Genomic DNA, 15,812 nt, shown 5'->3' with positions numbered 1-15,812 from the left:
CATGTCGATCTTTCGCGCTCTCTCTCTCTGTGTGTGTCTCAATGCGGAACGCTGCTCTCTCTTATTCTTTATCTCTCTCTCTAACACAGTAATCGGTTTTGGGCTGTAGAAGGCCCTCAGCTCCCAGCTCCCAGCTGCCAAATGGGAATCGCCTTAGCCTATTCTCAGTTTGATCGCGAGCCTCTCAGTTGTCAGTTGTCAGTGGCCGTTATTCGTTTCTGTTTTATTTTTGTTAGTGTTACACAAAATAATTGTAAAGTGAGTTGACAAAAAAAAAAGAAAAAAGAAAACTGAATTGTATGAATGACTGAGTACTAAACAATACTAATTACTTAAAGATAGTGCCCATTTGCCATTTACGTTCACGTGTGTTATCTATCATTCGCATGCAATAGTGCTAATCTCTCTTTCTCTCTCTCTCTCTCTAATGCTCTGTCTGTCTGTATGTCCCTCTCTTAACTGAAGTGCCATAACTTAAGTACAACAATTATAAGTACGTTCTTATAAACTTATTTCGATAAGCATCATAAATGCACATATACTTGGCTGCTTGAAATTGTTTGTCGGCAAAATTGTTTTCCCTTTTTTTTTGCTTTCTGTGTTTTGGCTTAATCATTTAAATCAATAAATAATTAACGCTGAGATTTCTCATTATCGTCTTAAAAAAAAAAAGAAAAAATTATAATACTGAACTGCAAAAAAGAAGAAAATGGAAACATAAATTAATAAGTACATATATGCAACAGACATTCGTTTTCATTAATCTTTCTCTCATACTGCTCACTCATTCTATCTCTGTATACGCTTTTATCTCTCTGCCTCTCACTCTCACTATTGCCATCTCTCATTCTCTGAAGACAACAGAATTGAAGCTGTTGATGGAGTTGGAGTTGCTTGGTGGAAGAAAGGCCGTTGGTAGGGGGCTAAGGGAAGGGAAAATACACGATAAAGCAATAAGTAAAAATTGCAACAAGTTTACTGTCTTTTTTTATTTCTTTTGCGATATGCTTGCTCTTGCTCTCTCACTTATTAAACCTCATGTTTAAAAAACAATTGCATTTAAAATTAAATTTTAACAAAAATTAAAAACAAACAAGTACAAAAAATCCAAAAAAAAAAGAACACACAAAACAACAACAACGAAACATGAGTTCAACTCAATTAAAAACGTTCAACGGCCGGCAAAATAACAACAACAACAACAACAATGAAGTACAACAGAGCAAATACTCGAACTCCCATTACCCTTAAAATATATACGATATATACATACATATAAACATATATGTATTATTATTAGATAATACATACCTAAATACTAAAAGCGAGCAATAACTGAATAATTATGACCATAATACAAGATATCTGAGTTATATTAATACTACATTATTGCATCATATAGATCTAAAAATCACTCTTATGACTTACTTAATGATTTAGTCAGAATTTTATAACTCATTAAAAAAGTTTATATTTTAATGACCAATTTGTTGAGTAAACATCTTTCCTTTATATAGATTTTTAATTTTGGTTCAAGTTTAATAAACATAGAAACATCATTTCATGATGATCAAGAAGGACCTGCATATAGAGTAGTGAGAACTTAAAAGAGTCCATGCAATCTGCAGGCTAAATGCATTCACTCAGTAGCCAGACAGTAGTCTTTGCATTCATTTGCCTCTCCAGCTCCAAGAAGTTCTTTAATCCAATGGCAAAGAGAGCCCAAAAGCATCGAAGACAGCCTGCAACCGGAAAATCGTTGAAGAAATCTGAATCGCTTCAGATGCAATCATTAATTGGATATGGTGTGGTGGCACTTTTCGGTTGAGGCTGCTCATGGAATATGCATGACCACATCCATTAAGTGAACGATAATGGGTCTCAAGCCATAACACACTTTGCAATGGCTCAAAAGTGTCACAGAATCTAGAGGTTATAAAAATGGTTATTGCAAATATTGCCACTTGAATGTTTGTCCATGTAGTTTGTTAATTTAAACCAACGAAATGCATCAAATATTAAATTGAAAATTTTTTCATTTGAAGGGTTTTTGTTTTTTGTGATTTTCCACATGATAATTGATTGCTTCGGCATTCTATATCATTAAGTTACTATGCGGCTAGGGTAAGAGTAATTTTTGCCAACTGTGAAAACAAACCTGTTACCCATGGGAAATATTGCGAATTTTTTTCGTGTATGTATGTTTTTTTTTTCACGGGGAACTTTTTTAAGTGTAGAAGAACAAAAACAACAAATTGTGAAATTGTAATTACTGGAATGGTATTTGAAATATTCAACCAATTGGTATTTACGTTTTTTTTTTTTTGAAGGTATACAGACATTTGCATTATCAGCTTTGAGATTTTAAATGAATTTCAGATGACGAGAGAAATAATAACATAAATAATACCTGTTTAGATTATAGAATCTAGAACTACCAACAGCATGGGAATTCCAAGGTCCATAACATAACTTCAACCCTAGAACAAGTTGAGAATTTTAACCAAGTGAGAGTTAACTTTTTATTAATGCTAACATCAGATTGTAAAAGCTAGGGTATAGCGAGTGCCTTGCATTTGTTCATAGCTTTGATTTCTGTGATTTTTTGCTGTCTTGTTCCGTTTTTATTTTTTTTCCTCTTCGTTTATTGTACATACTTTTTTGTATGTGATTATTTTGTTGTTTATTAAGTGTTTTGGGTTGTTGTTGCTGTTGTTTGCCATTTGTTGAATGTTTATGACTTTTATGGCACTTCCATGCGACTAAACAAACACCATAAAAATTTATAGGTAAATCTATTATACGATGCACATTTTCACTTAACTTTATTAAAACGAGCATATGAGAGATGCTTCGCTTCGCTTTTTTTATGGTGAATGAATGCATTTTTCAATTTGATATTAAACGATAAACAAAGATGCTCAAATAGTGAATGAAACTATGGGCAATGCAAAAAGTGGAGAGGCAACACTTTTATGGCACTTCATGTCATATCAATATGTTAATACATCTTGACTTGGTCGACATCTTAATCGAAATTCAGAGACATTTTTATGTTATGCAAGTGTTGATAGTTTCCCCCATCAACTGCTGTCAATTAGTAGAAAATTTAATTCAAATCTCATATTCTGTAAAGGGATAAAATGTTGAAAAATTTATTAGAGATTCACCGCGAGATTTTCCAAGCTAATGATGTGGATGTGCTGCTGCTGCTGCTGCTGCTGCTGCTGCTGCTGGTGGCGGTGGTGATGGTGGTGCCTCGTCAGCATGTTTGTGGCAGGCAGCCTTAACTTTATCTTCATCTATGTAGAATGCAGCCGCAGCCTCTTTTATGCTGTCGTCGGCGGGCCCACTTCTACCCGCTCCACCGCCCCTGTTTGGTGGCAAGTTGGATGGCCTCCAACTGTGCGGTTGCACCGCATGAAATTAATATTAATCGTAGCGAATGCATTTAAGCCGCATTTAGACGATTTGCCTGCTGCAGCTATTGCTGGCTGGGATTCTTCTGTTCTGCCACTTCTTTTGCGTTTCTCTCGCTTCTCGTTTCTGGTTTCTGGTTTTTGCTTTCTTTTGTTGCATTTTATTTATTGTTTTGCGGTTATTAAAATTGCTGCTGGCAATTTGTAATCATTAGGCTTTTGTCATGCTGCCAAGGCAATTGCCTGCCATCGCTGACGGACTGACTGACTGACTGACTGTCTGACTAATCGACTGAATGCCTGGCTGGTTGCCTGTCTTCTTGCATCCTTTAGTTTTCTGACTGACAAAAGTCAGTGACATTTTAGCCAAAAATGAATGAAAAGGAAACTAAAAAGTAATACTCATGCATTTATGCAAATCTCACACACACACACACACACACACACACCGGCACAGAGACGACAGGACACGAAAGCAACTGCCATTTGCACATTTAACGTTTCTCCTTGTCATGGCTGATGTTGTTACTGCTGTTATTGTTGTTGTTGTTGTTGTGGTGGCACAATTTAAGTGGCCACTTGACTAAATTAATATGACACTGTACTGCAAGTGCCCAGGACTTGTCTTTTTCTCTTACTCGCTCACACTTTTAGTTATCGCTTACCGCTCACCTCTTTGTCAGTCTGTCGCCTTGTCCTTCTGGTCTGGTCTGGTCTGCTAGCTACTTCTACTACAGCCTGTCGTTGCTGTCTTTTGGCCAACAATATGAATAATTATGATGTCAAACTGTCAGCTGATTTGCATTTTCATTCGGGTCTTGTACCTACACTGCCCGGCCCTCCTACACCTACACCCACATCCAAATCCAAATCAACCTAAAAACCAGGACTCACCATCGACAATGCAGTCCCAAGTCTTTCATAGTTATAGTTAGTCAATAGTCCACAAATTATGAATGCATAAAAAGTTCTACAGATTTGTCATTTCGATGCAAAAAAAAAAAGCATGAAAAATTTGTCCTTTTTTTGTCCTTCTTAAAGAGAGGAGATTTTTCAAACTAGACATATCTCTTTTAGATTAAATCTTTGTTTGTACTTATATAGAATTTGGCCCTTTAAGATTAGTTTTTACGCTTAAGTCTCTTGGGAAGTTTAACTTTTGCTTCCGAGTTAAGTGTTTTGTTTCAATAATACTCCAGATCCAAGTGAAGCCCTTAAAGCCAACTTGGTTGCCTGAACTTCTATTTTAGCCATACAATTAATAACTGAAACCCTAAGCAATATAATTCTAAACTAGTTTTACCTTTCAATTGATTTCAACTTTAACCTGGTCATCTGATGGAAACTTTCTCAACTCAAATGTATATAGATACAAATCAATTTGGATCAAACTTATTCTACAGAGATCAATCGATGAGTTGCTCCTGTGTAAAGAAATTTTTTCTAGACTTTTTACATCTTTGAGTTTTTCATCACTCCATGGGAAAACAGACATTTTTTGCTCTCTCGACTAACTTTTTTCATTTATGGGTTAATATTTTTTCTGTGAGTCTTTCAGAGATTCCTTTTGCTTTTCTTGCCACATTTTCCTCCCATTTTCTTCTTCTTTTAGCTTGTCTCTCAATTGCCTTAAATGCAATTTAATTTTCCACCTGATGATGTTCTATGGAAATGTTACTTTGGCTTTACTCGAGTCGACTCTGTTCTGTTATGCTCACGTGTGCCTGCTCCTTAGCTTCAATATTATTATTATTTTTTTTTTTTCGTTTTCATTCTCCCTCTCATCCCATTTTGTCTCGTCTCATGGCATCGCATCTCTTTCATGCCCATGTCACACACTTGGCTCGCAGTTTTGTGGCCAAAGCTAGGGCTATGAAAATAACCATAAGGCAATTGCCCCAACCTACTTCTAATCCCGCACACCGCCCCTCAATGTCATTCTGACTCGGTCTTGCTTTTTCGCCCTGTGTTTGTGTGTGTGTGTGTGTCTGGGGCACTCATAAGCCTTGAATGGGTAAATGTCAAAGTTACTCCTCTCCTTGGCGTAACATTCGACACATTGGGCGTTGAGGTGTGAGTGTGCGAGTGTGCCAGTGTGTGTGTTTGTGTGTGTGTGTGTGTGTGTGTGTGTTGGCCTGGCTTGGCCTGGCCAGGATTACATTACACTAAGTTCTAAGCAAACACAGTTGGCGCAGTTCATTAACATGTTACATGGACATGGACATGGAGTTGAGTTCAGTCATACTTCGTTCTACTTTGGTTTTAAGGAGGAAACTGGGAGTAGTAGCAAAAGGCAAGGGAGCAGAAGGGAAGGAGAGCAGGAGGAGACTTGGTTTTGTTTGTCTCTAAGCAAATGTATGCGTAAGCACAATATGCCTATGAATGTGAGCCTGACTCTGTATGTGTGTATGTGGGTGTGTGTGTGAGTGTTAGAGTGTGTGTGTGGGGAGAAAATGTATGCTTTATGCCTTTTTTTTTTTATTTTTCTCTCGATGCGGAAGTGTTGCCCTGACTCTGGCCCACTTGAAAGGCCGTGGCAACTTAACGTTATAGCACCACCAACCATCTCCAATACTCTGCACCACCCACCTCATTTCCTTTCATCCCTTTGCTCATTGCACTAAGCTGCTAAGCTAGGCATTTAAATGTAAAATATAAATAATTAACAAACCGCAACACAGACTCTCACGAGCTCTCTAAGCTTAGGCATAGGAAGGAGTAAAATGGAAATGGCAATGGAAATGTGCAAAAACTCTTTCTCTAATTAGGCAAGAGAAGCAACAGTAGCATGAGGAAGAGCAGGAGGAGGAGCAGGAGCAGAAGAGGAGATGGATGTGTGTGTGTGTGTGTGTGTGTGGAGGATCATAGCCGAAGCAAATGCAGCAGCAGCACAATTCTCCAGTTAATTTGCAGTTTTAATGCATTTTCGACCAAACCGAAACCGAAATTTCATTTAGCCCCCAGTTTCGCCTTCACCCAACTAGCAACCATGGCATACTTTGCGGTGCAAACAGAACCCAAGCACAATCTCTACCGCTCTCCCCCTTTCTCCCTTTCTCCCTCTCTCACTCACTCACTCACTCTCTGTGTCTCTTATTCTCTCTCTTTGCCTGTCAATGAGTCCCAAAACAAAACCCAAAAAAAAAAAACACAAAACAAAAACAACATACATATACAGTCATAGACTTGGCCTATAGTTTGGCCCAACTGGCAGCAGGCCGTAAAACTCACAGCAATTCGTTTTAATGAATCCATCCAGCACACATTCACATTCAAATTCACATGGAACAACAAAGAGTGAGGAGCTGTGGCTGCCTCCTCCGGCTTCAGTTGCTGGTGCTGGTATTCCTGCTCCTGCTCGTGCTGCTGCTGCTTCTGCTTCTGCTGCTCTGATTATATCAACTTCCTAAGTGGATTTTGCAGTCCAACTGGCATTAAGCTTCTCTCTCTTGGCCGCAGGTAATTTCGTATGAATGAAAAGCAAAAGTCTGCCCTTTCCACCAGCCACCCGCAAAAACCCGCAACCCACTAACGTTAGCTTACCCTTTTACCTACCCCTTCCACACGAGCCGACCGTTCCCTTACTTTTTGGGTTAAACCATGTTTTCCACTCGTATTCTGCAGTTGTTTTCTTGCACGGCTGCAGTTTGTTTTGTTGTCGAGCGACAATGACGGCATCAGCAGCAGGACACGGGAGAAGTGAAAAATAGTACAGTAAAGCCTACTTAAAACATATGTTTAAGTGATTTCATGTTTGCAACGAATTCTCAACTCTCTCAATTCTCAGCTGAGCAATATGCATTTTTCATTTTGCTGAAAGTTTTTGCTATAATATCATAAATTATTTTTCCAAACCTCCTACCCCAAAAAAACAAAATTTTCCATTTAGCCAATTTTCTCTGTCTATGCATATGAGCATTAGGACAACTCACATCTCTCAGTTTCCCCAGGACAGTTTATATCTCACTCTCTTACACACACCTCCTCCCAATCTCTCTCTCTCGCTCGCTCTCTCTCTCTCTGTTTATTCACCACCTTTCTGACTCTTCCTGATGACATTTCCCATTGCCTTTTTGAGGTTTTCTGGTCGCGAGCTTTTTGTGTTTTATTCAGTTTTGTTTCGTGACGTTGTCTTTCAATAAACATTCATTCGCACACAAAATCCTTTTGCCTGACTGTTGGCTTCTAGCTCCTACTTCCTCCTTCCCTCCTAGCTTCTAGCTTGAAGCTTCTGGCCTCTGTCTCCTGTCTCCTGACTCCTATCTGCAGTCTCTACTCTTGGTTATGATTTTTGTTTGCCTGCCGAAAAGTTGATGCTGCTGCTTGCAACTTTTCCACTCCCCATCGTTCTGTGGCTTTTCACACTCATGAATTTTTAAGCGCCATTTTGTGCAGTTGGCCAAGCCAAAGCCATTGCCATAGCTAAAGCCAAAACGAAAGTCTTTCGGCTTCAACATTTCTTTGCTTTTGCCTCTTTCTCACCAGACGGCAGACAGCAGATAGCGGCAGCGGCTTGAGGAAATGGGTGGCAAAAGTTTTTGGAATAGTTTTCTATGCAATTTTTATGATTGCAGAATTGCAGCTGAAAGTGGATTGGGGACGTTATTGATGGGCCAACTATAGAATTTATGCATACTATAAACTAAAGGGCAAAGCATTATTCTTTTTTCTTTTTCTTTCGATTGCCTTTTCACTCTATTCGGTTAAAATGCCAAACAAATACACACATGCAAATATCATCATATGTCCAGAATTTTATATGTATGTACATAGATTTTGAGTGCAACATTCTCAGATATATCAAAAGAATGAAATATTTATAAATTAAATCTAATTAGAAATTGATTTTCATTCGTCTTTTTCATTTTAGATCAAAAGTTTAAATAATTTTGCATTTTAAGCTAACTATGCATTTAGTTTCTAATTACCTGTTATTAACTTTAACTTATTTTACTAAAGAGAACTAATCAGTCAGTTAAGCCGAAAGTTGACCAACTTTTAGTTTAGCATAGATTTGTTTTTACTTGAAAGGGGAAACAGTTTAGTTTTTCTTTGCTTGATTGAAGTTATGCCAGACAGAAACTCATTAGTTGTAAAAATTTTTTAATTAAATTCTGATTTAGTTGCAGCTCATGGCATGAGCTTTAGCTTAGCTCAACATTTACCTAATGGTTGCAGGCAATTAGTTAAATAATAAAGAAAACTGAAACTGGACAGGACAAAAAAGTGTCTGAAATAGTGCATAACGCAGTTTGCAACGCATTTTCACTTAGTTTTAATGCAAAAACCTTAAACAGCTTTGGACACTCAGCTGGCCAGTTGCTCAGCTGGCTAGTTGGCGTTTTTCTTTTTTTAACTTTATATACTTGCCACTCCCCCTAACTAACTGAACCTCTCTCTCTCTCTCTCTTTTCTTTTGCAGCTCCTTTCGTAGATTCGGTCGTTTTCTGTCTCTCACTCTCACTACAGTAAACTAAAACCAACTGATTCTGTTCCTAGTGCAAACGGCAAACGGCAAAACTAATTTATGGCATTAAAAATGCATATTTTCTAGCAGTGCGTTGCCTGTTTTTATCATTTGCCAACTGCCAGAGAAAGGCAACCACCCAAAATAAAAAAAAGAAAAAGGAGAACAAAAAAAAATTATATATACACTACACGAAAAAAAACAAAAAAAGGAACCAACGAAAGGAAGAAGAACGGCAGCAGCAGCTGAAGAAGAAACAGCAGCAAAAGAGGAAGGAGCAGCTGCTGTCTGTGGCGCCCTTATCCCCATTCTTCCCCTGCTCCCCTGCCCCCCGTCCCACAAACGAAAATAAGAAGAAGAGAAGAGAAGAACTGCCCCGCATTGCACTTTCTGCATTTCCATTTCTCTTCTTTTTCTTTTTGTTTCGGTTGTGTTTTTTTTTGTTTTTGTTATTGTGTTGAGTTTTTTGGGCTTTATGGTGAGCAGCTCATGCAGCTAAGACGACACGTTAGACACAAATTGGATTTGACTTTGACTTTGCCATAACAGCGCAAGAATCCGTCAGCATACCTGAGAAGCAAAAGGAAACAGAGTGAAAAGCACAAGAGAAAAGACCTGATTCCTGGTTAACTTATCCTTTTGTTTTCTTGTTTGGGGCAAAGCGAAATGGCTTTCCTATGTGCACCGGTGAGTACCTTAACCAGCCTACTTATAGTTTATCCTATGACATACATATAATGATTTATATAGCCGCCAATTTTCTTCGCGTATTCATAAAAATTAAAGTTAACGTTTATGGCTGAAAAGTTTATCGATGGGCTGTATGGGGGCCATATCTCTATATATTGGGGCATTCATCTCTTGCACTTTATTTTTTTTTTTTGTCAATTTTTGTGACTGACAGGACGCCCGTTTGCGTTTCGTTCGTTCGTGTCAAGTGATTTTAATAATGTGAAAAATGTCAGGACGTTATGGTTAAAGTGCCAAATGAAGCGATACCAAGATTGTCGAAACAACGACAACAACAACAACAAGAACACCAATGGCAACGACATCGTTAACAACTTTTGCAGATTGATGTATTGCACATGCAGTTTGCTTGGTTTTTTTTTTTCTTCTTTCTGGTGTATATTTTATTTCTACCCATCATGCAGCAATTCCTTTTTTTCTTGCCATTTTTTGACATCCGCATTGCTGACAGCCACATATTAATCATACGCCGTGTGTTCAACACCATAATGTTAATATCAAAATGTTGAGCAAAATTGCGGAATTGAGTGAGTGCTTGAACTGATGCTGTGTGGTGTTTGTGTATGTGTTAGTGTGTATGTGTATGTGTGTGTGTGTGTATGTTTATGTGCCATCATCATGTTGACAAATAAACACATGCCATAATACGTGTAAACTTTTTGCCAAATATATATAACAACACCAACAAAAGCAACAACAATCCAAGAGGGCTCAAAGCGGGAGAGCGAGGAGATCTGCCCGCACTGTCAATACATTTGAGAGGATTGCGAGATGGAGGCAAATGGGCAAAGCGAAAATCAAACAGTGAGCATCAAGCATCAGAACTAGAGCCAGGACCACGGCCCAGGACCACCAGCACGACGATGACGATGAAGATGATGATGACGACGACGACAAGCCAAACCAAACTAAACTGAGCCTTCTGCTTTTACCAGTTAGCCGTGTATTTGCCATGGTTACACACAGTGGTTCAACTTGTGATTAAAATGGCTCGAAAAGTAAATACGCCAAACAGTCAACAACAAAAAGGAATCAAAAAAAAACCAAAAAAAATTCAAGTCGGCCAAGTGCTTTAAAGAAAGAAACTCTCTCTTAAACACTGTGGAAAAAACCACACACAAGAAATTTATTGGCCCATTTTGTTTTTAAAATCGTTAGCTGAAGTAAATCTCAATACAATTAGAAGATTCTCGATTTTATCTAACCATGATACCCACTAAGTGACATCAGTATAATGTAACTAAAGAAGAAAGTTTTATTCAACTAAATTTCAGTTTGATTAAAAAAATGATTTGGTTATAAATTTGCTTGGAAAATGCATTTTATGGGTCACAATTGGATGGAATTTCTGTACCTTCGTTGTCTCTTTCTTTCCCGTATCCATTTCCATTTCCTTTTTGTGACAGAACTTGACAGTTAATCATCATCATCGTCAAATTTGTGACGCATTTTTGTGCCACTGTGCATCCGTATCTCAATCTATTGTTAGTGTTGTTGGCTCTACTCTATGTCTGCTTGGTCTCTTCTATTTTGAGTGTTGATTGTCGAGAGTGTCGCATAGACGACACATGCTTACATAGCTCTCCCTCTCTCTCTCTCAGTGTCGTCCTCTTGCTTTCTGTCCCTTTCATAGCCTTTTCATTTGGTAGCTTTAGCTTCTTGCCACGTACTAGTGAATTTCAAGTTAAATAAACTTGTAACTGCATTAAATTTGTAATATCATAGAAAATCATATATGTATGTGTATACACAAAGAGATGGTCAAAGGGGGAGAGACGGTGAGTGTGTCTGACAGTGACAGGGACTGAGAGGAAGAAATCCATTGTTACTGTAGTCCTACCATAAATGCAATAATCAAGAATTTTGCGGTTGCAGCATAAAATACACAATGCCACATTCAAGTGCATTTGAGCAGCAATAATTTTTGTGGTTAACAAAGACAAAAGCCTATTAATGAACAAAACAACAAGTATAAAGCATTTTGTGTGTGTGTGTGTGTGTGTGTGTGTGGTTTCAGGTGGTTTAACACCCTTATCCCTCCTTCCTCTCTCTCTCTCTCTCCTGTTTGAGGGCTTTTATTCATTTAATCAAGCATTTCTTAGCTGACAAAACGTTTAAGACAAAAGAGCCTTTTCATCAATTCAACTCAACTTCCTTGCCACATGCATATTGAATGTGCAACGAAAACTTCTTCAAAAACAACAGAGATACCAACAAACGCAGCAGAAGAGACAGACAGACACAGAGCGAGAAAGTTGTGAATTCTGAGAAAACACTCTACGAGAACTTCTCTCACTCAATCACTCGACATTTGCATTGTTTTGTCTCTGCTGTTAATTGAATTTTAAATTAATATTATATCGAAAGTAGCAAAAAGAGGCTAAAAATGTCTGGTATAAATTTTAGCCTTCAGTTCAGCTATTCCCAAACCCCCTACCCGTCCCTCCTAACTTCGACCCCGTTCACTAGACCTCATGAATAAATAAACTTTCAATTTGCAGTGGCTAATTTGATTTGGTCTTTAAAGTTTTCTACAATGATGATTAAAAAACTAAGCGAAAGCAAAAACAAAAAATAATAAAAAAAGCAGACATAACTTTTAGTATTATGGAAAATCATTTGAAAAATTAAGAACATGTCATTTTTGGGCATCCTTTGGATAAATGCAGTGACTTTATTACGTCTAAATGTTATGCATAGCATTATTAATAATCAATGTATTATCCATTATCCTTGAGGGAAGGAGATTAAGTCTTTTTCGATTAAAACTCATACGTCAAATCAATTAACTATGCTAAACTTTAATATTCTTAGATTTCCCCCCATTCCTCGCCCTTTCAAATTGATTGCACTGTGGGCTAAAAGACAATTTTATGTGGTATGTTTATCACATTCGTAAGACTAAACAGTGGTTTTGATTATCTTTGGCTATTTTAGATACCTTTGCCTACCTTAAGGACTTTAATTCAATTGTGTGGAAATTCAATTATTGTAAAAATTGTGAGCAAATATTAAAAACTTAATATTGATATTTTGTTTTATAATTCAAGTGAGATTTAGTTTATGCCATATGTCAATAACTCATAACTTTTAAGCGAGACCTCGTCAAATTTTATGATAATATGCCCAGAAGTATGCCATGAAATATGTGCGCCCACATTGATTGCATAATATTCAATTATTAAAAACCAACAAAAGGGCAGACATCAGCAGAAGGCAGAAGGTAGAAGGTTAGAGGCAAAAGGGAACTGCATACATATAGAAGTTGAAGGCCACTTTTCATAACTACCCAGGCCAAGAACTTTTTGTCAATGGCCAAGCCTCAAAGTCACACAGAAAAACATGCATACACACGTATACATACATACATATATAGTTGTATATGTGTATACAACACACATGCTCATATGCTTGACTGCTTGCGTCATCAACATGCAGCAGCAGCAGCATCATCATCATCATCAGCCTCAGCCTCGGCTTTAGCTTCAGCCTTGGCATGCAGTCAAAACGCAGCAACTCTCCAACTATTTTTCTATGTCAGATTCTGACTCTGTCCAATGGTCCCAATCCCTGTCCCGGCCACTATGGTCGCTGGTCCGGTCCGGTTTGCAGGCCTCCATGCAGAGGCCATTGAATGTCATCAACTTGGTTAGCAAACAAGAAACACAAAACAGGAAAAAAAAAATTGAGAAAAAAAAACCCTACGAAGAAAAAGATAAAGCTTAAACTCAGCACAAATTTAAGCAAATATTTACCAAAGTTCTTCCCTATAACTCCACAAACTTCACCAGGGTCCTTGGGCTGCATTTCTTTTCTATCTCATCTCATTGAGTTGCAATTGAAGCCGGAAGCAATTGTGATATTTTTTTTGCTCCTAAAGCCTCTTTCTCCCTCTCTGGTCTCTGCCAAGTCAGCAAAGTAGTTTAAGCAGGTGCATGCATGATTTTAATCGGTTAAATGCATACGTTTTACCATTCTACGATTTCAATTTTGTGTGTGTGTGTGTGTGTTTGTGTCTGTTTTTCTTTTCTACTCCCGGGGGCTAATGATGCGCAAAATGTTTACAAATCATTTTGTCAATAACGTCGGAATAGTAGGGACATGATGATACGATACGATACCATCCATAATTTGCCCACATTTCTTGCATTCATCGGCGAGGCCATGAAAAGGTCATTAGAGTGTGTGCGTGTGTGTGTGTGTGTGACACAAATGGCCATTCAATATGCCAAGACATACAAACACACACACACACATACACACTAACAACTAAAGCCAAAGCCATAACAGCCACATGCTTTTTTCCACAACATTAACGCAAATTGCAAATAATAAAAATTCAAAATACCAAACCGTAGAGAGGAAAAGCTGCACGTGTTGCCAGCGGCTTCGGACGGGCCAGTGGGTGTCCTGAAGATTGTAGAGGGCGGGAGGCTGACTCAAAGTTGTGGCTTCGATTCGAGAAATGAGGAGGCAGGCGGCTGATAGGCGGAAAGTCTAAAGTAAACCACAACATCGGCAACAACAACAACAACGACAGCACAAGAAACGAGAAGCACATTTATCGCAGGCTAACAGCAAAGCATTTTCTTTCCGTTTTCTTTTGAGATCTCTCAAAACGCAATGCAAAGCGTTGTGCAAATTGTGATTGGAAAAATAAAAACAGAAATCCTTTGATTGCAAATGATTTACCTACATTTAGCGAGAGTTATTTAAATCTAAAGTCAACAAATTGAAATGGAGTTACCTGTTAAAACTACAAAAGTCTCAATCACAATTCATAAACAGAGATTATATTATTTGATGTTTATAAAATAGTTAAAAGCTTTATCCGATTATCGAAAATTAAATATCCTTGAGCTACTTTAAGGGATTATGCGAATCAATTTGAGCTCATTTCCAGTAGGTTAACTTTAAAGCAAATGCTAAATGGTATATTATCATAACGATTAGTTGCCCCTTGCCTTGCCCCACAATTGCCATTCATCTGGCTGTCGAATATTGCCCAATTGATTGAATGTTGGAGTCATGTGCAAAATTTGCCATTTGCCATTTCAATTCAAATCGAGATTGAGATTTTGTATTCTCTTGTATTTGCTTGGAGTCAGAACCCAATAAACTTTAACTCAGATTTAATTGAACGAGAGCAGTTTTACCTTTCTTTCTTGTTTTTGGGATGGTTGAGACTGGGTTAGACTGAGCAGAATGTTATTTCCGCTTCAGCACCAAAAAGACTTGACTTGCCATACCATTTCTCAATGTGTGTGTGTGTGTGTGTGTGTGTGTGTTTGTGTGGACTGTACTTGTTTTTTTTTTCTTATGCCTCGTGCTGTTATGAATCAAAATGGGAATCTATTTTATGCAAAGGCACGCAACTGTTAGGGAACTAAGCCAAGCATAAGAACCAAAACCGCAAGCACACACACACACACACACACACACACACACGCATACACATACATATATGTGGTCCTGGTTCCTGGTTTTTGCCAGCTTCTTCACTCCAGCTTTTGAGCTTCTACATATAAAGGCGTTGGCGTTGGGCGTAAATGCTTTGCGTATGCAGTCATGCATGCATCTTGTGCAGCAGCAGCAGCAGCGACGTCAACGCCGACGTCGACAATGGCGACCATAGCATCAAGCACCTGCTGAACCTTACATCTTTACTTTTACCTGGACTTGGCTTACAATTTATGTGCGAAATATGGCGCCTCATCTTATTTTACCTTGGCGTTGCCTTTGCCTTTGCCTTTCTACCTTCTTTCTTTTGGGCATTTTCTTGTTTTGTTTTGAAATTGAAAGCCTTTCACACTACACACACACACACACATTTCTTCACTTACTTGGATGGAAAATTGAATTTGAAATGTGCATTTTGTTTGTTCTTTGTAAACTTTTGCAGCTGGCCTTAGTAATGATGACATGGCTTCAATTGGTGATATATCGATGATCTCATCACCGCCAACGTCTTCCAATTCAAACGATCAAGAGCCGTTTGGACAGCTGCCACCGCTACCACCGCCATTGCGTTCCACCCAAGTGCTTCAGCCATTGAGCGTGTTTCCAGGTGCAACAAATAATTTCAATCCTTTTGTTTTTCATTTTTTTTTTTTTTTTTTTTTTTTTGGTTTCTGTGTTTTCTCTCCATTTTCTTTTTCTATTGCTCTCTTTCTATA

General features: G+C 38.2%; 1 protein-coding gene and 1 long non-coding RNA gene across 2 annotated transcripts in view; both read left to right on the top strand.

Annotated features, from left to right (window-relative positions):
- Positions 1-9,074, top strand: part of LOC26529406 — a 63,785-nt gene extending 54,711 nt beyond the window's left edge. The window contains exon 4 of the long non-coding RNA XR_001450587.3: positions 8,842-9,074. This is a non-coding gene — a long non-coding RNA (uncharacterized LOC26529406). The remainder of the gene's footprint in view (positions 1-8,841) is intronic.
- Positions 9,075-9,308: 234 nt separating this feature from the next.
- Positions 9,309-15,812, top strand: part of LOC6639366 (glucose transporter type 1) — a 31,781-nt gene continuing 25,277 nt past the window's right edge. The window contains 2 exon segments of the mRNA XM_047012173.1: positions 9,309-9,573; positions 15,539-15,703. Coding sequence (XP_046868129.1) covers positions 9,564-9,573; positions 15,539-15,703 — 175 coding nt within the window. The 5' untranslated portion in view covers positions 9,309-9,563.

This window comes from Drosophila willistoni, assembly GCF_018902025.1.
Source record: "Drosophila willistoni isolate 14030-0811.24 chromosome XR unlocalized genomic scaffold, UCI_dwil_1.1 Seg144, whole genome shotgun sequence".
Lineage (NCBI taxonomy): Eukaryota > Metazoa > Arthropoda > Insecta > Diptera > Drosophilidae > Drosophila > Drosophila willistoni.
Note: the sequence above shows the minus strand (reverse complement) of the source record. Positions and strands in the feature narration are given on the sequence as shown.